The following is a 22,903-nucleotide window of genomic DNA, read 5'->3' on the forward strand; positions in this document are numbered from 1 at the left end:
GTCAATGTCTCGATGCCCAAGTGAAGACCAGTGACGAGTGGCGTTCCTCAGGAGTCGGTATTGGGACCAGCACTGTTTAACATCTTTGTTGGCGACATGAACAACGGGATCAAGTGCACCCCCAGCAAGTTTGTCAACGACACCAAGCTATGTGGTGCGGTCAACATGCTGGAGGGAAGGGATGCCATGCAGAGGGACCTTGACAGGCTTGAGAGGTGCGCCCATGCGAACCTCGTGAAGTTCAACAAGGCCAAGTGCAAGGTCCTGCACATGGGTCAGGGCAATCCCAAGCTAAAATACAGGGTGGGCAGAAAATGGATCGAGAGCAGTCCTGAGAAGAAGGACTTGGGGGTGTTGGTTGATGAGAAGCTCAACAACGTGCACTCACTGCCCAGTAGGCCAACCGTATCCTGGGCTGCATCAAAAGAAGCGTGGCCAGCAGGGTGAAGGAGGGGTTTCTGCCACTCTGCTCCCCTCTGGTGGGACCCCACCTGGAGTCCCGAGTCCAGCTCTGGAGTCCTCAGCACAGGAAAGACATGGAACCTGTTGGAGTGGGACCAGGGGTGAAGAGAAGGCAATGGGAAGACCTTATAGCAGCCTTCCAGTACCTGAAGGGGGCCTACAAGTAAGATGGAGAGGCACTTTTTACAAGGGCATGTAGTGCTAGGACAAGGGGTAATGGCTTCAAGCTGAAAGAGGGTAGATTTAGGTTAGATATAAGGAAGAAATTCTTCACTATGAGGGTGGTGAGGCACTGGCACAGGTTGCCCAGAGAAGCTGTGGATGCCCCCTCCCTGGAAGTGTTCAAGGTCAGGTTGGATGGGGCTTTGAGCAACCTGGTCTAGTGGAAGGTGTCCCTGCCCATGGCAGGGGGGTTGGAAGTAGATGATCTTTGAGGTCCCTTCCAACCCAAAGCATTGTATGATTCTATGATTCTACAAAAAATATTCTCAAAGCAGGATTAAGTTTGCATTGCTGAAACTGGAACGGAGTTCTCACAAAAAATGGAAATTAAGCTTCCAGAAAATGGTCTCCTTCTTAACACTATACTTTCTCCTTTTCACTTCCACTTCAGCAGATGGTAGGGAATCATTATGCCACTGCTTGCTATCACACTGAAGAGAATTCTGTGCTATTTCACACATTTGTAAAACAACTGTAAGCCTAACCAAGACATCGGAATAAATGTCAATAGCATGACATTTTGCCCAGAGGAATCCTTTGCCTCTTTTTCCCTTGTTTATTAATACTCTGATAAAGCTCTTCTAAAGATCTTCTGTTAGAAGGGACAATAAAACTGCAATATTTATTTTACTGCTCAGATCAGTGGCATGCATAAGCTCTATCTATCTTCAGTATCAGCTAGTATGTTTATGGCTAGATGTGCTTCTTCACAGGCTGGTCCTTCTGCAGCACTGGGCTATAGAAGAGATCTCTTGACTGTTGTTTACATAGCATGTGACTACTCTGTGCAACTGAACATGGTGCAGAGATGAGTGAGTTAGCAGCGACATTGCAAGTGACAGAACCCAGAGCAGCGGAAGGTGTTGTGATGCAACGCTTGTGATGATAATCGTTTTGCTTGAAAGGCCTTAAAATGAGGCAAGGATTCTTGCATGTGTGGGGCATAAAGGCACATCCAGAAGTGCCACAGTAGTTCCAATTTTCTGAAGAAAATGATGATGTTTCCTGTTATTTTATCATTCCAACTTTTAACAGATTTTTACACCAAACTTCTTCAGCTAACTTAAGTAAAAGCAAGAATTGGCCTATAAAAGGATCTTGATTTTAGAAAGTAAAACAGAATATGTATAAGCTGGAGTAGCAGTGGAAGGAGCTGCTACACTTCATTCTCCACCTTCAATTTAATTTAGGACAAATAACCCAAATACAATTATTCCAATGAAAACAACATCTTGGTCATATACTAGAATGTTAAAACTCATTTACATCCTTTTAGCTAATCATATTTTTCAATCTAATATATAAAATAGAGAAAAAGAAAATTGTATTAACAGCTACCATTGCAAAACAGAATTAATTTGAAAGCAATCTACCGGATGTATCATTCAAGGAGTATTCACTGATGCCAGTCTCCCCAGCTTTAACATTAGATTGTGGGCACTGTTTCAGACAACTCTGCCATAAAGATAAAAGAAGCTACAGATTTTACATCATTTTTAGACTGCTAAGGGGAATACCTACTCCAACTGGTTGTTTTCCCCACTTTCTTGTGTCCATATGTGCAATCCAAGTTGCCATGGGAGATGTGAAAAAGGATGAGGAGCCTCTGCTGCAATAAGAAGAAATGGATATGTCAAGAGGGTTGGACTGAGGTTAGATAGGGGTCTAGTGGGTTGCCTAATTGAAAAATGCAGACAGGGGCCAAAATGTGTTACTCACAGTGCCGGGAGAGTTGCCAGCACTGTTTGTCCCAGACGTGGGCTAGTCGCAGGGAAATTAAAAATCTGAAGATCCATAAAAGGCTCACTCCCTCCACTTCATATTTCGATCCTGCAGCACTTTGGAGGACTCATCTGCAAAACTGGGGAGCCTGTCTCTCTTTTTTTTCCTACCTTGAAGAAAGAGGTGGGGACAGGATGATAGTATTACATGTTATACATCAAATTTTTATTGATACTTCAAGGAAATTAATTCTTAACTTTAAAAAGTTACACATCATTCTTACAATTCCTCAGGTCTGCCTGTAATAAATTAAAGTCTAAATACCAGTATGTTTTTCAGACTGGGTTCAGTGTGACAACACCATTCTTTGCTTTCAGCAACTCCATCTGTGTGTGACAACTCTTTTGGAGAAAGCAGAGAAAGCCATGACTTGCACTGCAGGAACTTGTGAGAAGAGTCTGGCTCTGTCTTGCTAGGATTGCTGAATAAAAAGGCAAAGGCAAATAATCCTAGCAAACTGGATCTCTTTGACAGGGAAGTCAAAACAAGCATTTTTTTCACAGAAAATCAATGAAAAGGTGCTTACTTCTACTCTGCTTTCTTGCATTCAGTGTCCACTTAATTTTTCTGACAGTATTGTGTGTAAGCTAGAAGGTATATATATATCAATGAAACCCACATCAGAAAGTCTAGACAAAACTAATCTTAGAAATAACTTCTATGCTTTTGTGAAGGGGATTACCATGCTTTATTTTCTCTTGATAAACCCTTTTTCGTCTTCCAAATTTGCCTCACAATAGACATATTTCCACCAAAGCCTATCTAACCCTTCCAGTTAACGCATCTCAGCCAATGTCATCAATCTCCATTTCATAGTTTCCTTCATCTCCTATGGGTCTCTAGCCCATCAACTAAACCAAAATGAGACCAAAGCATGCAACCTTTACCAGCAGATATTTGTAACTACCACCTCTGTGGCTGGCAGTTACTGACCCTTGCCATCATGCTTTGATATTAAACTTTGGTAAACTGAAATTCATACGGTGAAAGGTATTAGAAAACAAAGACCAGCTTCCTTCCAGCATGCCTGTGAGATTGCTTTAGCAGCTTGATGACTGTTGCTGTTCCTACACCATAGCCAAGCTTTAACGCCAGGTAATGGCAAGCTTGGCTGGGGATTTGGTTCAACCACAATCAATTATTCCTGTTGGCAGTTTGGATCCTGAGAAAAACTGTGGAGCAGTAGCAAGAAATATTGTTAGGGTCATAAGGAAAGCATGTACTGGGGAGGAGGAAGGAGGCAAAGCGGCATGGCAAAATGGGATCCAGCATTCACCTTGCAATAGTTCTGCTCAGAGTAAGGCAAGAAACCCTCTTTATTCTGTTCCAGGATTTTGCAAGAGATCTGGCTGAAAGTCCCCGAGACAGAGATATCTAGCTGTTAGAATACTTGGGGTTTAACTTCCATACTGTAGTGCACTAAAATGTAGAATGATACTTTTTATGATTCATTAAATATCTATCTGTGAAGTCACTCAATCACTTGGTTAAAAGAGAAATCCCTTTACAGAATAACAGCTGCGATGTTTCAATTAAATTGTAAACATGGAGGTTTTAGTAAAATGAAAAGGACAGAACAAGAACAAAATATGCCATGTAATATCAAATTTGATGTCAGGTACCATTTTATGTTTGGCTTTTACAGCAACGCTTCCATTAACAAACTAAATACGAGGCCTTTGGCATTTTGGCAGGAAAAGGATGAGTTTCTTGCCTTTTCTTTCTCTACCATTGACACTAAGGACATATGTCACACAACAGCCCAGTAACAGAGACTCCCATGAGAGGCTGGAGTGAGCTGGTAATCCGACGTGATCAGTACAGTGCTATGATATTAGGTTGGATCCAGAAGAAACAAAGACTTATAACCTCATGCTGGGCAAACTTGCCTTTTCTCTCATAGTATGCCCAGCTAAGAGAGTCCAGGGGTCCACTGGTGAGTCCCAGAGCCCTCCCACCATTGCCTCTGGGACTGCTGTACTTTGGCTGGTGTTAACGCAGGTGACTGAACAGGGGTCTGACTGTACAGGGCTATTGCCTCAAAATATATTAGTACCACAAGTTTCTGTAATCAATCTTCTAATTAGACAACCTTCTAAAAAGAAAGATACCATAAATTAGCTGAAATCTGACTCAATTTAGAGTTGTCAGTTACATTGATGGGATAATATGGCCCTCAGAAAGAAGTAAGATCTGTATTTCAGTACACAAACACTGCTGTAACAGTCTGTCAACGTTTTATTAACACCTTGGCTGAGTTCTTAGCTTTGTCTGCTGAAGCTCTAATGTGCAAACTTTGTGAATAGAGGCTTGCATGCAATTCCTGGTTCATAGATTTTTATGGAAAAGCCTGTAGGATTTAATAAAAGCTACTTCAGAGAGAAAATCAGAGTAGAACTATCCATCACTAAAACAAGGATATATTTCTCTATTAAAGTCATAAATAGGCTTGAAAATTACACCAAAAAAATATCATCCTCTATTCTAGTTCTAGAGGCAGGTACACTGTACTTATGAGTTCAATGGCTATGTATGAAAAATGATGGCCCCTCTTTTCCGTTTCAAATGGCAGAAAATCATTAGCTGATGGCTTTGAACAGAGTCTAATGCTTCAGAGGATCACGGGCAGTGTAAGAATTAGGAAGCAGAGAAAACCACCATTACTATATAGCAGATCTAGAACTGTGCAACAAAATGTCTTCCAATGTCTTCCTACCACAAAATACTGAATTTCTAAAATCAAAACATTCTGTGGCACCACATGAAGTGAATTCATTCTTTTCTAAAGTGAAAAGAAAGATAGAATATGATATGGCAGTTTAAACTAAAATGAAATAATCTAGTCTTAACTGTGTTACAGATGGAGCGCACTAAAACTTAGGGGTGTGTTATTCTGCCATCAGATCACAACTTCCCAGGATAAGGGATCTGCATTTTACCAATTATTGGCAAATTTTTATGCCATGTGTAGGTAAAGCATGTTTTTGCTCCTCTAACAACTATTCCTTTAGCACAGATAACAGAGGCTGCAATAGAAATCAAATGGTGCGGAATATAAATGGTTTTGCCAGTGCATGGGGAATCCCTGTGGTTGCACCAGCTGGTTCTTTACCAGCTTGATGCATTTAATTTCCTACAAAGGGAAAGAAGACAAGAAGTACTGCAGGCAGATGTTCAAGGCAAGGCTGCTCTGGCCACAGGCAGGAGCTACCTAGCCACAGGGCACTGAGCTCCCAGCTCTTCAGCCCTAGGAAAGTGTTGGGAGGAGACACATACACTGTGATCCTCTGGGTGGGTGGGATTGTTTGCCGTTTCCAACCCTTTGCTTCCCCAACATGGGAATGCATGTCTGCCTCTGAAAAAGACTGTGCCTGTGAGCTTTGGTGTCTGGAGAAGTTGCTGAAGATACAAGTCTCTGTGCTCACCAGTAGCAATGAATGGGGAAAGGATTCAGAGTTCCCAGAGACAACTTGCATATCCTTAATTACAGGGATCTTGAGAATCCAACCTATTTCACTGCACTGAAAGTCAGGAAAACTGCACCAAGGTGGGCGTGCTACCTACCCAATTTCCAGCTGACACAGTCCCTTTTTGTTATGTATTTCCTGGTTGCCATCACAATAAGGATTTACGTGCAGCAGGCATTTTTTTTGACATGGCAATTATTTTCATTTTCAAAAGTGGCAATTCTATAACAACCTCATAGGCGAGCATGAGGAGGAAAGTCTGTGAGCTTCCTTTAGTGGAGTTTTGGTTAGTCTGTTGGCTGCCTCTTCTGGCTCGTAGCCTTCAGTTAAATCAGTTACATATTACCTTCACATTCCTGTCTCAGGCAAATGCTATGTCAATATCCCAACCCACCACTGCCAAGACACAAGACCAGCTAAACTGTGAGACCAAAGGTCCGTCTAACTCATTGCCAGTGCTACGAATAGTACTTGGCAGCTAAAAATAAGAAAAGGCTAAATACAAACAGTACTTGTCCCAGGATACCCTCCTTTATTTCTGTAATCTTTGGCTTAGAAACATTCAGAGCTGAACGCTGCATTCAAATGAACACATGTAAATCAAATCTTCATTCCTTTCATTCTGTCTTCCATTAGTTCACCAAATCAGTAAAATCTATGCACTTTTGTCACCCAAAAATAGTTTATTTTGTTTCTTTAAAGGAATTTGGTGCTCCTGAATTCCTACATTATGGTCTGTGAGTGGTGGTAATCATGAATACTGGTCAGAGACAGTGAGTAATTATTTCATGTTTAGCCTGTCCATGTTATTGGTGGGATTATTGATTATTTCCCTCTTGAATTGTCACTTATCCTAGCTAAAATATTTTAAACTTGCAGCCCTGCTGTATCCCCTTGGAGATGAGGTGGCCAGAATCACATGTACTATTGCACTGGCAGACTTGCACTCACGAAGGGCTTAGGGAACTGAGCAACGCTTACTGCTTTGCCCTCTTTCTTACCAAATCGTTGGCAACAGTCTGCTCACTATCCATCCCACTGCTGGCTGCTGGGACATTCCAAGAGATCTCCCCACATTCGCACCGTAATCCCTCTTCTGAGAAACAGCAGCCGATCACCACGGTGTAATATGCATATTTAAGGTTTTCCTTATGTGTGTAACTTTCCTTCACACTGGATTTCATCTGTCATTTTATCACCCAGTAACACAGTGCTGTGAGTGGTTTCTCCAGCTTGTCAGTGCACCAGCAAATTTTGGCACCTTCGGATTTCAGCCCCCTTTCCACACGAACAACGACTGTGTTGAACAGCACAGGCATCAACATCAATCCCCACAGAATCCTGCTGGTAATTTCTCCCCATTGTAAACATGAATCCTTTATTTTTATCCTTCATTTCCTGCCTTTAATTTTTTTATTTCTGCCCCAAAATAATTTTACACTTTTCCCTTTTTTACGTAGCAACAGCATCACTTTTACCTACGTATTTTATGCCTGTCAGAGAACTACAAATCCATATTATATTTTCATTATATCCACATACTTACTACTCCAGTTTCAACCAGTTTTGTCAGCACAGAAGGTAGGTTTCTTGGTGGTATTTCTCCAGAGATATCAAGCCTCTTTCCAAACCCCATGTCACAACTTCCTGCTCCTCTTGGATTAAGGCCAAACCAATTTATATATATTTTTAATTTATATCTATAAATATATAAATCATAATTTATAAGTTTTACATTAGAAAATTTATAGTTTGGCAAGTTTCTTATTTTAGTTAAAACTTAGGTGAACATTATCTGACCTTGGCGATATGACAATATTCATTTTATTGATTTATTCTGATATCTCTTCTACTACTACCTCAGTAACAGCAAAAAGGTGTTGAGGCTCGGTGATTACTGAAAATGTCTTTGAAGTGAGAACTTCTCTATGTTCTACCACTGAGATGATCAACACAGACTCATCTGGCTTTGTGTTGTCACTCATTTTTCTGAGTTCCTCTTTTTGATTAGATCCAATGCCCTCTGAAAGAATTCCTGTCTAATGTGTTTTTAGGTCTTTTGTGCATTATTCCTCTGAATCTCTTTAAGTCTGCCATATGATTTTGCACTAAAATTGCATGAATTTGTAGCCCATTTAATTTTCTGTATGCACACAGGACTTTGCTTTTTGAAGCATGGATTCATTACTTTTAATAGCCTTGCCTCTTCCACTCTGTTGTTTAATTATGACACAGTTTGGGATGTTCCATGTGGGGTGGTAGATAAGGGGAAAGAAGTGGTCTTTCAAAAATGATTTTTGACATATAGTTTGAGCATTTAATATGTGACATTTAAACAGTTTACATTCCATCTACAAACTGTGTCAGTCAACATAATTAGTGGAGCTTACCAGGCAATTCACCAAATCACAGATACATGGATCATTTCAATCTTTAGGCTGAAGTCATATCACTCAGACGCTATCTTCAGCCTCAGTCTTCAAAGACTGTTCCTAAAATATAACTTTAGAATTCTCAGAATAATTACCTTTGTCTCCTTGAATTTAAACTTCCTTTAAGATATTTAAACTTCCTTTAAGATACAACAGCAGTCCTTCACAGATCTATTTTGTCACTCCATTATGTATTTTTGCCTTGGCATTTTCCTTCCAGAAAGTTTTTAGCATGCCTACTAACATGCTATGTCATTATGCTTGTTTACAGCTACACATTTCATATCCTACTTTAGCCTTGCACCTAATTTTATTTTGAATTATTATGTTTATGACCTCTGCCTATATATGACTGTATTTTTAAGAGTATGCATTTCAATTTTCATACCTACATTTCACCATTTTCTATTATTTTCCTCAGACAGACTTCACCCTCACCCATGTCCTTCTCCACCATCCCACCCCAGTTTTCCTCATCCTTAGCTTTAAATGTAAAATAAATACAACTTTCTAATTTGGTGTACATGGAACACCTGTATAGGCTTCATCTATCCCTTAAGAAGTTAGTTAGCAACTGAAAATAAAAAAATTGTTCTGATCAGATAAGAATAATAGTTCCATGCTGCCCTTTGTTTCCCAGTGAAGTCAATAAGCATATATATATAAAAACATAAATATAAAATGAAAGCTAAAGTTTCAAAAATGTTCAATGTCAGTGAATCTTAATACCCTTAATGCCAAGTCTAGAGTTAAAGGTAAAACACTAGTTTTCAGTTGTTTTCCTGAATTCCCCACTAACACATGGAATGAATCATACAGAATTGCTAACAAGCATTTCTCACATCCTTAGCATTCAATTTCCAAGCTAATGTGGCTATATGTTTGTTCATTTTTTTGTCCTCTAGAGTGACAACTAACTGGCTTTGATCAGCCTTAAGCAGTTCTTTTGTAATTATTTAAAAAAGAATCTACCTCTATTAAGTAAAAAAAAAAAAAGTTAGCTGGGAAATAATTAAGTGCATATTCTTCATCTAGAAGTTAAAGTTTATTTTTTATTATTATTATGGAATTCTTTCAGTGGAGAGAGGAGAGGACTAAAGAACAAGGAATTCTTGCGGTTTCTTCTTTCAGATTGGAAGCGCTGATGCTTTATTATACTGTGTCAAACTATAATTGCTCCTTCAAATGTAAAAAATACAAAAGTAAATGAATAAATCAATTCCTATATCCAAGAATGCATGAGGATATTAACCCTACAACCCCAGCTCCTGCAAATGGCATAGTAAGAATTTTTTTAACATTCAGCTCACAGGAAAGCTTCCATTATATAATGTTTGAGTATATTAAATGGTTAAAAGCACTCCATTAATCAGAATCTGTGAAGTCAGTGGGGTGGCTGTTGCAGAGTTTAGTCTCCTCAGAGTAGTGATCTGAACAGTCAACAAAAAAGAGAGGAGCTGGATCTAAGTGGAAGATGCAGCACTGCAAAGTGTTACGCATTTTTAAAAATGCATTAGGTACCAGGCAGAAGCAAAGAAAATGCAAGCACAAGCCCTTATCAAAGATAAAAACTTTTCCCATTCATTTCAGCTGGGGTGCACGTCAATAGCACCTGAGGATAACTTCGAAAAACACTTTTTGAGAGTCAAATTCAATCACTTCTGCTGCAGCTGCCCATGTTACTTACAGCTGAATAAAGTTCCTATAACTGATATTGCTTGGCTCTGAGTGGAATCAAAGACTCAACACACTTAAACGCCAACTAAAGCAGACAGCTTGTAGAATGCAGCAGTCAAAAGCCTACAGCAGCTGAAGTTCTCTGAAAATGTGGAGGCCGTAGAGAAGATTTAAACAGCACTTCACAATGCATCTGTAAAAAGTGGAGTCAGCAAAACGAGTATCAGCTGGGACGTAGCCATAATTCTCCTTCTGGCAGTATGTGGTCCCTTAGCATTCGGTCTAACTGACAAAACAACTATAAAACTGTCTTGCAGAAGTTTCAGGAGCAAACTTGTGAAAATGTTACATGGACACCATAAGGATTTGAAAGATTGGAAAAATTATGAGATTTATGATTTCAAGCATATCTATTTTCCAATTACTGCAGCCTTTTTAACCTCTCCAGTTAGCACAGGTGAAATTATGCATCACAACAGCACAGGTGAAATTATGCAATACAACCACAAGCTGAAAAAACTAACTTGCAGCAAGCACAAGTAGAGGGGTGACTTTTGCCATAGTCCCCAAGAACACAACAATTTATATATTCATGAGAACTCCTGATGCAAGAGTGGAACAAGGACTGCAGAGGGGTTTGATTCTCCTGAAGAAAAATCAGCTATCGAATGTGTTTCAAGCAGAAGAAAAGTCTTGGCAGGAGAATCCTCTCTTCTTGGGGTAAGTTTCTGGTTTTTAATGGAAAAGAAGATGAGAAAAGTTGAGTGAGATTTGTCTGACTAAACATATAGGTTGAGATCTGACCTAAGCATGATGACTGCCCTTACGCTTGTTGGAGACAAAGGAGATTATGAAGGGACAGTTTAATCTCATCCTGCAGCAGTCCCCTGCAAAATAAGTCAGAAGGATTATACCCTAAAAAGTCTGGTTGTAAAGACAACCTTGGTTGATGACTTAGATGTAGACATGCACGCTTCACTTGCCCAGAATCTCTCTCTTAGTGTCAGCCTAAATCAGCCAGACCTTGAAGGCAAAGCACTTCAGAACAAGAGTTGCAAGACATGGCAGCTGCATTGTTGGAGGACGGCATCTCCTTTATGACATGATGGGATATCCAGAAGAAGCATCAACTGGTTAGTGAAACCATTTCATGTAGCTCACCAACCAGCCTCTGTTTAAGGGTCTTACCTCTGTCTTCCAGCTTCAAATGCTGAAACTGGAACAGAACAAGAACCAGCCTGAATAAATCTCCATTGTGCAGTGGGGTAATTAACTGATAACTATGGAAGCCCAAAGGGATCTGTGGCTGCATTGACTAAACTAAACAGTTCTTTGTCATCAAATCAGAAAAGAGACTCAGTCATAGGGGAGTTTTGCTTCCCGTGTCATTAATTCACTTTCTTTGAAGCCAATACCAGTCTGGAATCTTTTCCAATATATGCATTTCTCACATTTGTGTTTCTCTGCTTGAGGCAATGGAAGAATGAGCAAATGTAACAAGATGATACTATGAAGCCAGTAACTGCCCAACAGTAAGGAGGTAGAGCGGTCTGAAGAGGACTATCTCACAGCCCCAGTTTTCGGGAACTTCACTGCATAAAATTAATTTACCTTATTAGAAGGAGCTGTGCTTTTATTCCTTTTTTTTTAAAGTGTCATGCATTGGTGGAGTTCACACTCCTGAGGGACATGGGAAAGGTGAGGAGTATAGTCAGGACACTAAATTTTAGGAAAGACAACTTCCAGCTCTTTAAGGAGTTGGTCAGTAGGACCCCCTGGGAAACAGTCCTCAGGGACAGGGGAGCAGAGCAGAGCTGACAGATCTTTACGGATACTTTCCATAGAGCTCAGGAGCTCTCAGTCCCCAGGTGTAAGAAGTCAGGCAAGGAAGGGAAGAGACTAGCATGGCTGAGTTGAGACCTGCTGGTCAAACTAAAGGGCAAGAGGGAACTGCACAGGCAGTGGAACCAGGAACAGGTATCCTGGGAAGAGTAGAGAGACGCTGCCCGGCTGTGTAGGGATGAGGTCAAGAGGGCCAAAGCACAGCTGGAGCTGAACTTGACAAGGGATGCTAAGAATAACAAGCAAGGCTTCTACAGATATGTCAGCCAGAAAAGAAAAGTTAAAGAAGGCGTATCCCCCCGATGAGGAGGTGGATGACGGGTTAACCATGAGCCAGCAGTGTGCCCTGGCTGCCAAGAAAGCCAACGGGATCCTGGGGTGCACTAAGAGGAGTGTGGCCAGTAGGTCGAGAGAGATTCTCCTCCCCCCCTACTCTGCCCTAGTGAGGCCCCATCTGGAGTACTCTGTCCTGTTCTGGGCTCCCCAGTTCAAGAAAGATGAGGAGCTACTGGAGAGAGTCCAGCGGAGGGCTACGAGGATGGTGAGGGGACTGGAGCATCTCTCCTACGAGGAAAGGCTGAGGGAGCTGGGCTTGTTCAGCCTGAAGAAGAGAAGGCTGAAAGGGGACCTTCTAAATGCTTATAAATATCTCAAGGGTGGGTGTCAAGAGGACAGGGCCAGACTCTTTTCAGTGGTACCCAGCGACAGGACAAAGGGCAATGGGCACAAATTGAAGCACAGGAAGTTCCAGCTGAACAGGAGGAAGAACTTCTTCCCTCTGAGGGTGACGGAGCACTGGAACAGGCTGCCCAGGGAGGCTGTGGATTCTTCTTCTCTGGAGATATTCAAGACCCGCCTGGACAAGGTCCTGTGCAGCCTGCTGTAGGTGACCCTGCTTTGACATGGAGGTTGGACTAGATGACCCACAGAGGTCCCTTCCAACCCCGAACATTCTGTGATGAGCAGGAATGGCAATCTCATATCAACAGATGAGGAGAAGGCTGAGGTACTCAGCAACATTTTTGCCTTGGTCTTCACTGGCAAACTCTTTCCTCGACCCTCCCCATTTGATGGATTGCAAGATGGGGACCAGAGGGGCAAAGCCCCTCCCATGGTAAAGGTAGACCAAGTCTGGGACTACCTGAGAAATCTGAACATCCATAAGATCTGCATCCCAGAGTCCTAAGGGTATTGGCTGATGTCATTGCCAAGCCACCCTCCATCATATTTGAAAGGTCATGGAAGTCAGGCGTAGTTCCTGGTGACTGGAGGAAGGGAAATATTGTGCCCATTTTTAAAAAGGGTAGGAAGGAGGGCCCTGGGAACTACCGACCTGTCAGCCTCACCTCTGTGCCTGGGAAGATCATGGAACAGATCCTTCTAGAAGCTATGCTAAGGCACATGGAGGACAGGGAGGTGATTCGAGACAGCCAGCATGGCTTCACCAAGGGCACATCCTGCCTGACCAACTTAGTGGCTTTCTGTGATGGCATGACTAGATCCATGGACAAGGGGAGAGCCATGGATGTGATCTATTTGGACTTCTGTAAAGCCTTTGACACAGTCCCTCACAACATCCTCTCTAAATTGGAGCAATATGGATTTGATGGGTGGACTGTTCAGTGGCTAAGGAATTGGTTGGAAGGTCACAGCCAGAAGGTAGTGGTCAACGGCTCAATGTCCACATGGATGCCGATGACAAGTGGTGTCCCTCAGGGGTCCGTACTGGGACCGGTGCTGTTGAACAATTTCATCAATGACTTAGACAGCAAGATGAAGTGCACTCTCCGCAAGTTTGCAGGTGACACCAAGCTGAGTGGTGCAGTTGACACACCAGAAGGACGGGATGCCATCCAGAGGGACCTGGACAAGCTGGAGAATTGGGCCTGTGTGAACCTCATGAAGTTCAACATGGCCAAGTGCAAGGTCCTGCACCTGGTTTGGGGGAATCCCCCGCTATCAATACAGGCTGGGGGGTAAAGGGACTGAGAGCAGCCCTGTCAAGAAGGACTTGGGGGTACTGGTAGGTGAAAAGCTTGACATGAGCCACCAATGTGTGCTCGCAGCCCAGAAGACCAACCATATCCTGGGCTGCATCAAGAGAAACAAGGCCAGCAGGTCGAGGGAGGTGATTCTGCCCCTCTGCTCTGCTCTGGTGAGACCCCACCTGGAGTCCTGTGTCCAGCTCTGGAGCCCTCTGCACAGGAAGGACATGGAGCTATTGGAGCAGGTCCAGAGGAGGGCCACAAAAATTATCAGAGGGATGGAACACCTCTGCTATGAGGAAAGGCTGAGAGAGTGGGGGCTGTTCAGCCTGGAGAAGAGAAGGCTGTGGGGAGACCTTATAGCAGCCTTCCAGTACCTGAAGCAGGCCTATAGGAAAGATGGGGAAAGTATTCTCAGCAGGGCTTGTTGCGATAGGACAAGGAGTAATGGTTTTAAACTAAGGGAGGGTAGATTTAGGCTAGATATAAGGAACACATTTTTTACCACGAGGGTGTTGAAATACTGGCACAGGTTGCCCAGAGAGGTAGTGGAGGCCCCATTCCTGGAAACATTCAAGGCCAGGTTGGACGGCGCTCTGAGCAACCTGGTCTAGTGGAAGGTGTCCCTACTCACTGCAGGGGAGTTGGGCTAGATGACCTCTAAAGGTCCCTTCCAACCCAAAGCATTCTATGATTCTATGGTTAAAGCTCATTTCCTTCATTAATGAGAAAAAGGCAACTTAGCAAATGCAAATCTTTCATATTGCATGATTGCTATTGATTTTCAAATGTACTAAGTAATGTAAATTCTTTTCCCATATGATCAAAGACTTTTACTCCTCATATATAGTGATTTTGGTTATCACTGAGCAGTGACCCTGTAAATTCTAGATGATGGAATATAGTCTTTATAGCTTGAGCAAATGGAGTTAGTCCTTTAGCTTACAGTTATGAAACAGTTCACAGCTTCCGCAGTTCAAACACAACCAAAGATATGCAATACATACTAAGAAGAGGTTACATGCAAATGTACAGACTGATGAACCCTCAAAGGTACTGTTTTGCCTTTTCTAGCTCTGTACAGAAGCTTACAATCTTGAATGCACTGTAATAAAGTTATTTTGGGGAAAAAATATGCTTCAGACTGGTTTATATGGCATTGAATTTACAGAATTAAGAAAAGTTTAAATTCCTTATTTTTTAAAAATGCAGAACATCTTAAAATACATTAATTATTTAGAAGTACTCTAGTTGCTCAAACTAAGTCACTTTAATCTAGAAAGCCTGTTGAAATATGCATAGATTTAAAATTCAACAAACTTTTAAAATTGCTAAAAAAATTCCTTCTCTTGACACCAATTCCTTCATTAATTAAAAATATTTTTCATTCCAATTGTTCTAAATGCAATTTTCAGTAAGAATGCCCATGTCCCTTTGATTTCAAACAGTAAAGAGCCACAATAACTAAATAATTTATATTTTTCTTTGGAACTTTGTTAAGAAAAATACTTAGAAAAAAGGCAGATCAAAAGTCCTGGACTTGTGTCCTCTCCTTTATCACAAAAACATACACCATAGAAAATATCAGTATGATCTTGCTTCCTCATGCTGCTCTGCCTTTCTATTCTAAGTCTGGTCTTCAAAACCCAGCCTCTGGAAGTGAATTTCACAGAGTGGATTACTGAAGGACGTTCTTGTTTTTCTTCAGTAGAACTGGCCTTTTTCCTAGAGTCTGAAGGGACTGTTCTGATGATCTTGTTGGCTAGCCAGCGGTTCGAGATCCTACCTCCCTGCAAAAACCAGATTGTTTCTGATTGTACACAGGACACCTTTGGGGGGCTCACCGACTTTTGGCTTAAAGGATAGCTATGAAGTGCAGTCAAATTGCCTCTTAATCTTCTTTTGGATAATCTAAAGGCACTTCACTCCATGTCCCTTTAAAACAGGTTTTCTAGGGTTTGTTCTTGTGTTAAGAACAGTTGTGAATATTTCATAGTGTTCCCTCCTGAAAATCCTCCAGCTTCTCAAGATCTTGTCTGCAGTGCCCACAGCAGATCTCAACAATGCCACTAATGGCTTTCCTGTAGCTTAAACCAAGGAAATTTTATCTTCTGTATTGTCAAATGACATTATCTTGAGTTTGAATTAAAATTCAAACTAAACTAAACATCATATTAGGAGCTCAGATGTATTACCACTGGAACAGATAGATATGTTTCTTTCAAATGTGCTCATTTTTAGGGTACAGCCCATCCCTCATATGCCTCTCAGTGGGAACTGTATTCTGTTTTCCTCAAGGCATGACTGTCTTCCATTTAATTGCACTAAAATTAAAATTTGAATATTTCTTGATTACAACCTGTGTGTCATACAAAACGGGTAACTGTGTAAATAAATATTCTGCTTTGCTACTTACTGCTAACATAATGTGATGTGATCTATAAATGATGTTCTGGCTTATCAGCAAGGGTGAAAATTTTACCTTCCAGTTGTAAATACCAACTATTGACTAAAAGGAATGAAACCAGTTAATTTAAAAATGGATATATCAGTAGCCTTCCATTAATTACCAACACTCTGTCTTTACTTACCAGCCACACTAGCAAGCTTGATAACATTCCACATGGAACTTACTATAAAATCATTAAATGGAAAAAAAATCTAAAATTAAAGTCCTTAAAAATAATAAGTTCTAAAGACAACAGCAGATTTATGGTCTCCTAGAATACTAAAACTTCAATAGTTCTATGATACAGCCATCAGACATGAAAATTCATACAATCATTTCTGGTCAAAACCTCATATAATACAGATTGCTTGCTTGTGTAATCTTGAAAATCATCCACAGCATTCCTCTGTAAACATTAAGTTGTTAGATGCCAAAACTCTGACAGTTCTAAGTACGGAAGATTACTCACCCTTGAAGGTCTCACTGCAGTATAAATTACTGAAAAATGAATCCCTCGCTCCTGCAGATCCATGGTCAATCTCCCAATTATTTTGTCTACAAATAGAAACATGTATAATTTAACAAAGTCTGTAAGCTGCAAAAGCTAAAATCCTACAGTAGTTGGAGAAGTAATGAGCTAGATGTTTAAGATTATTTAGTTTATTTAAGCGATTTAGATGCATGTACCATTTATACGTCAGTTGGTACAAATGGGATAAGACATGTTCGGTGTCTTGAAAAACGCACAATTTCAGTGAGACAATACAAAACAAGTACATCACAACTGTTCAGAAAAATGGGTGACTTCAAAACTGAAAAGCAAACACTAGAAACAATACCTGAAAGGCTGTACTTTGGGCAATTAAAAGCAAGAACAGAAGAAATTGCTTAAGAGAAGAGAGCAGGATGCATATACTGCTAGTCAAGTGACCAGTTAATAAATAAATAATAAAGCTAAAGTAGTATTATTATCTGAATTACAATGTACACAGAACCAATCCCTGAGAAACAATACCCAAAACTTAGTGCTCAGTCTGGGGCATGACGTGCATAATATTGGCAGCAATGCTGTTTTGTGATTCAGTAGATTTAAAGTCTGATTCTGCAACTTCAGCAGGATATGGAAAGTTTTGCTGTTGACTGCAGTGGAGGCCAAAGGAATAATATGGTGGAATACTTCTGAAAAAGGAAGGAAAAGCCAAGTAAGGAAGGGAGGACCTTTCAAAGAGGTCCAAAGACGCCTCTACAGAAGATCCTCCTTTAGTTCTGAAACCACAGGCAGTTGTGACAAATACTTACAGCTGATAAATGTTTTCAAGCTGTACGCAGAAATAGTGACATCTGCTTATGATAAGGAGCATAATAGTTGTGAATCAAGAACCATTAGTAGTGTTGTAATTGGGACTGATAGAGAAATGAGCAAGCAGACTCGGATTTACTGTTTCAGTGCATTCCCCGTTCTCATCCATGTACCAGTCTGGTGAATGGACATCTCATAGTCTGTATATGCAGGCTTCTTAGATTTTGAGGTTATGCTTTGCAGAAATTTTATTTCATTTTCATGTAGTGGAAGTAGAGCTTATACTATTATCATTTTTAACCTCTTCTATTTACAGTAACTATGCTCTCCTGTCTGAGTAAAATGTTTAGCTTTTGTAAAAATTCAAGTATATGTTTTTCTGTAGGGTTTTAAACAAACTGATATCCTCGTACCAGTGAAGAATTACAGCTAGGTAAATTTTCCTTCTAAAAAATTATTGGTAAAAGGATCTACTATAAGAAAAAAATTTACTCAGAAAAACAACCACTGATGTACTACTGGTGCAATTACATTGGGAGCCTCAGCTGAAATTTGCAGAAGAAAAAATGATACCTAGAAAAATGCATTGTCTTTGTTTTTTCTTTCATTAAAGCAACCAATTGCTTTCTGAAATAACATGTTATTTGCATTTCACCTCAGTAAGGAGCTATGTGTAACTATAGTTACCAGTAACATCTATAACTCTTGCCTTTGGGAAGCTTCTAGAGGCAATGTCTTCATTCAGAGAAGCTGCTGTGAACCCCTTTCTGACAACAGAGTTGATACATATCTTTGCTTGTGATCAAAACTCTACCTTGCTTATGAAGTATTTGCAAATTCTCCAAGGAAAAGGGCCCAGATTGTCCACCATATTTTAAAGGACCTAAATTACTTGGCTACATGGGAATATTAGTCATCCCAGGCTCTTTCTTTAATGGAACAAGAGGCATCTCCAGATGGTGATATTGATGTTTGAGGGATTTTAGAGTGCTTCTACAGAAGTGGGTTTTTTATTATTTTAGATAGCATGGATCAAGGAAACACTACATAGATCTATGAATATAAAATATTTGGTGTAGGATAACACCTTCTAATTAGCATAACTGCCTGCATCTATGTCCCGGTGGAAGGATTACACTTTTCTAACTCATTGAAGACACATCCCTTGAAATTCACCAAAGACTGCAGGATTAGTGCTATTATTAATTTCTAATCTACCGTAATTTCTCTGTGTGATTTTGCACATGGATGGAAGGGAGGGAAGAAATGAACTGAGAGGAAATGTTCTGGAAGGAAAAAAGTGAAAAGAAAGGAAGAATATAAACAACGAACAAGAGAAAAAGAACAGAAAAGAGCAAGATGAGAGGAGGAAAAATACTAGAGAAGAGAAAGAGCGGAAAGAGGAATGCACTGAGAATCAGAGTGGAAAAAGGAATACATGCAATAGCAATTAAAGAGCCCCATCTCATGCAGATGGAGTCATAGGCAGCTTTGTCCTTGTATTTGAGGTATGCTGGATCCAGCAGGTAAGACTGACATGTCAGAATGCCACCTTCTTCTGAGCAGAGGAACGTTTAGGAAACTGGGAAAAACTGAGTAATAAAGTCAAGCTCTCCCTCATGCAAAAAAAAAGAAAGAAGAAATACTGAGAATAAGTATAAAGAAAACTAAGTCTGAATCCCCTGCAACTTGAGCAGATTTAGATTCTGAATTCCAGTTTGGATTTTGTAATGAGCCTCATTTTAATGAAGTGCTAAAAACCTCTGCTTACTCCAGCTTCTAGATATTTCAGAACAGCACATTTCCCTTGGGCAGAATCCGAGCGCATTTGTTCCGTCTTACAGAGCTTCCTATCTGCAGCGAGTAAAACAGCAGGGGAGACTTCTCTGACATTTTATTACATCAGATTTTAAAACCCTCTACAACAGAAAGGAGAGGAGTTGCTGTGACAAACGTAAAGAGGCTTCATGAACTTCGAGGCAGCCTACTACGGTAGGTCTGCAGTGATTTTCCATGGTTTACTGTTGATACAGAATTACAAGCAATGTTTATGGGTTAACTGTTCTCTTGTCACGTTGCAGGTATGTGACAAACAGTAATTTTTGTGGCTTACCCAGGTAGGATCTTGTAGCAGTCACTCTGCAACACCAGTAACCCATGACTTTGCAAGCAGTTTTGACCTTGAAGGGTGTCCTGACAGCAATATTTGGCAAATGACTGTGGCTGTGCTGCAAGTGGTACCTGGACACCTAGATCTGCTGGAGCCCAGACTGCATGACTTGGAAGACTGTGTCTGGGACACTGCATGACTTGGAAGACTGTGTTTGGGACACTGCACGACTTGCAAGAATGTGTTTGGGACACTTATCTACTACTTTCAGAATGACTTTCTTCCGACACTCTCTTGACCCTCTTCCAAGTGCTGCACAGACCTTCAGTGGGATAATTTTAAGGAACTGTGGTTCAGTAACTTTCATTTGAATTAAAACTTTCTGCTGATGTTATTTCCAGTTTTTATTCAGCAATGCATAGAGTGGCTGCTTTGGCAAATAAACCAGATGGTGAGGATTCACCCCACACTCCTACTTTTCTAGAGCACAACTGAGATGCAGAATACTAAATGTAGATTTTGCACTTGGCCATAAAAGTGGCACATCTTCCCTGATCCACACATCTTTTTCCTGATAACAGCCAGTTGACACTAACCAGAAAGCTGGTATAGCCTGCTCCTCCATCATCCCGCAGGTCGCCCATTAACTTTGTTGTTCCAAAACAAAGTGGCCTGAGACAGGGTTTGGGAAGCTTATTCCTGAGTTTGTGCAGCTGATGAAAGGAACGTCCAATAAGGAAAAGCTAATATTTATCCAAGGCCAATATTAAGCCAAGGCTTTTGCTATCTAATGTGCTCTGGGGACAAGAAAAGAGAACTAAACAACAACTATGCAATTCAGAGATGGAAATACAGCTGCTTATTTGAGTTTAAAAACCACACTCACTTTGGAGTAGTGCAAAACAAAGAGAAAAGGACACACCACTGATTTCAGTATTAAGGTATTTTCCCCTGATTTTCAAATCTGTTTCTGATTTTCCACCCCTAGCTCTGCGCAGAAACAGTCATAGGCATTAAGGACACTCTTTAATTACTAGCCCATTACACTATGCTACACTACACTACTGCAATGCACATCCCTGAAACTACCACTACAGTGATGCGCAGACTTTATAACTTGATCTCTAATTTAGCATAGTAAGCGAAAGCCCTGCAAAAAACCCAGATGCCTCTCAGTGCCTCTTTGGTGTATGGCACCTCTTTTTCAGCCAGAGGCTAGGCAAGAAAAGTTTTGTTTTAGTGTTATATGGAGAGATTCAACTTTACGAGTAGTCTTTAATATCCGCAAAACCAATAGAAGACTAAAATCAAAGACTATGAAGGGCATCAGTATTATTTTACAAAGATTAGAAAACCATTTGCTATTCTTTCTGATACCCTTTGAGGAGACCAAGACCTTGGAATTGCCGGATGAGCCTGATACCTCCAGCTGCTGGTGTGCGAGGTGACATCCAAGGAGGTGGTCTGAGCTGCACGGAGATGCAGAGTTCGTACTCTGAAGTGGGAGGATCTCAGAGCATGAGCAAAGGCCCATGCCTGAAGCAGAGGTGAATTACCATTACATTTCAGGTCACAGAGCTGTACCCTTTTAGGTGGATTTTGAATCAGACACTCAATACTTCAACGCTATGATAATTGACTGCTTATAAGTACCGTAGACAGGAGGAAAGAAAACCTTTAAATAGTAGTGTTACAGCGAAACCCAGGAACTAGAGAATACAATCTGCTAAAATGAAAACACAGATTTAAAAGATGACATATTAGTTATATCTTGGTCGTATTGCTTACCATTTTCAGCAATTGTTTCCAGGGTGGAAATCTCATTTAAGCCACTACAAAAAGAGTGGGAGAAGAAGAATTAAAAATCTTTTCTAGGCAAGAACAATGTGAACCAGAAATGTACAAAGATACTGACTGCTAAAAGGATTACTGTCAGCATCAGTCTCTCCATCATTCTCTCATCTCCTCCTTATGACCCTTTTCTTCTGCAAAGCTTCTGTAACAGTACAAGGACCACATCTTCAGCTGACTCCTCAAACCCCTCAATCTTCCTTAGCTGCAGAGAAGGCAGACTACTGATGTTATTTTCACAGAATCACAGAATGATGACCAATTTTTGACCAATCTCTGCGCAGCTTTCTTTTCATTTGGTGTTCACCCCTAGTCTAACATTTGTACATGAGATCCTTAAAATGGGTATCACATCTTTTTTTGTGCAGTGACACAATAGCTATAATTGCACTTCCTTAGGACCCAGTGATACATGCACTGTATACCAACATGTACAAATGCCCAAGTAACAGGCTAGGAAGAGGAAAGAGCAGGAACAGCTGAGCAGAGGGTCTCAATACACCCACACCTTACATTTTCTAAATGTACATTCACCTGAAGACAGTCTCTCTCTCTACCTTCGTTAGATCACAGTTGTCATAGGCCTGGAAACATGAAGAATTATAGCCCTCCTCTTCCTTCTAGAGTGATGACAACCAGTCTCTTTATTCATATTAACTACAGGTTTTTCTGTGTGTTTATTTGCTGGCTTGTTTATCCTGCCAGTTTATTGACCCCTGGAATGCCTTCTAGCTATTAATTCTGCAGGTTAATCATGTGTTGCATAAAATAATTCAGCCTTTCTGCTAAAAGTGTGTTGTCATTTAGTTTTATTAGTTGTCCCTTTGTTCTCGTATAATGAGGCAGACAAAATAGGAATGCCTGACTGACTTTCTCAACATAATTAATCTGTTACACCTGGTAAGCTTATCAGGGGGCTTTAAAAAACACTAAATTCACCCTTGCAAGAACAATAACTTTGCTAATCCTGTAAGATTCCACTTTGGTTTTTAAATTTCCTGAACAAAAGTGACATTTTCAAATGCTTCAAAAATTATCCATAGATGTGGGTCAGTTTCGTTTGCGACAAGGTCCTACCTGGCAAGCGGTTGTAGCTGAACCACCAGTAAGTTTGGTTTAGATGTGTTCACTTCCAGCTGAGAGACGTCGAGATTAGTTGTGTTTGTTAACTTCCAGTCTCCTGACTCCTGAAGAAAGCTCAGAAGATACCTGGTAGCCTTACAGTCAACAGCTGGCAAAACTAAAGATGAAGGAGAAGACTGAAGAATTTCCTGTAATAAATTTACGAACAGTTTATTTACTTGCTTAATAATTACACAAAAAC

General features: G+C 40.7%; 1 protein-coding gene across 1 annotated transcript in view; it reads right to left on the bottom strand.

The window, feature by feature from the left end:
- Positions 1 to 22,903, bottom strand: part of ATP6AP1 (ATPase H+ transporting accessory protein 1) — a 59,743-nt gene that overhangs the window by 21,475 nt on the left and 15,365 nt on the right. The window contains exons 4-6 of the mRNA XM_009935195.2: positions 22,657 to 22,850; positions 21,517 to 21,560; positions 16,788 to 16,873 (exon numbers count right to left, since the gene is read on the bottom strand). Of these exons, the coding sequence (XP_009933497.1) occupies positions 16,788 to 16,873; positions 21,517 to 21,560; positions 22,657 to 22,850 (324 nt within the window). The remainder of the gene's footprint in view (positions 1 to 16,787; positions 16,874 to 21,516; positions 21,561 to 22,656; positions 22,851 to 22,903) is intronic.

This window comes from Opisthocomus hoazin, chromosome 8 (genome assembly GCF_030867145.1).
Source record: "Opisthocomus hoazin isolate bOpiHoa1 chromosome 8, bOpiHoa1.hap1, whole genome shotgun sequence".
Lineage (NCBI taxonomy): Eukaryota > Metazoa > Chordata > Aves > Opisthocomiformes > Opisthocomidae > Opisthocomus > Opisthocomus hoazin.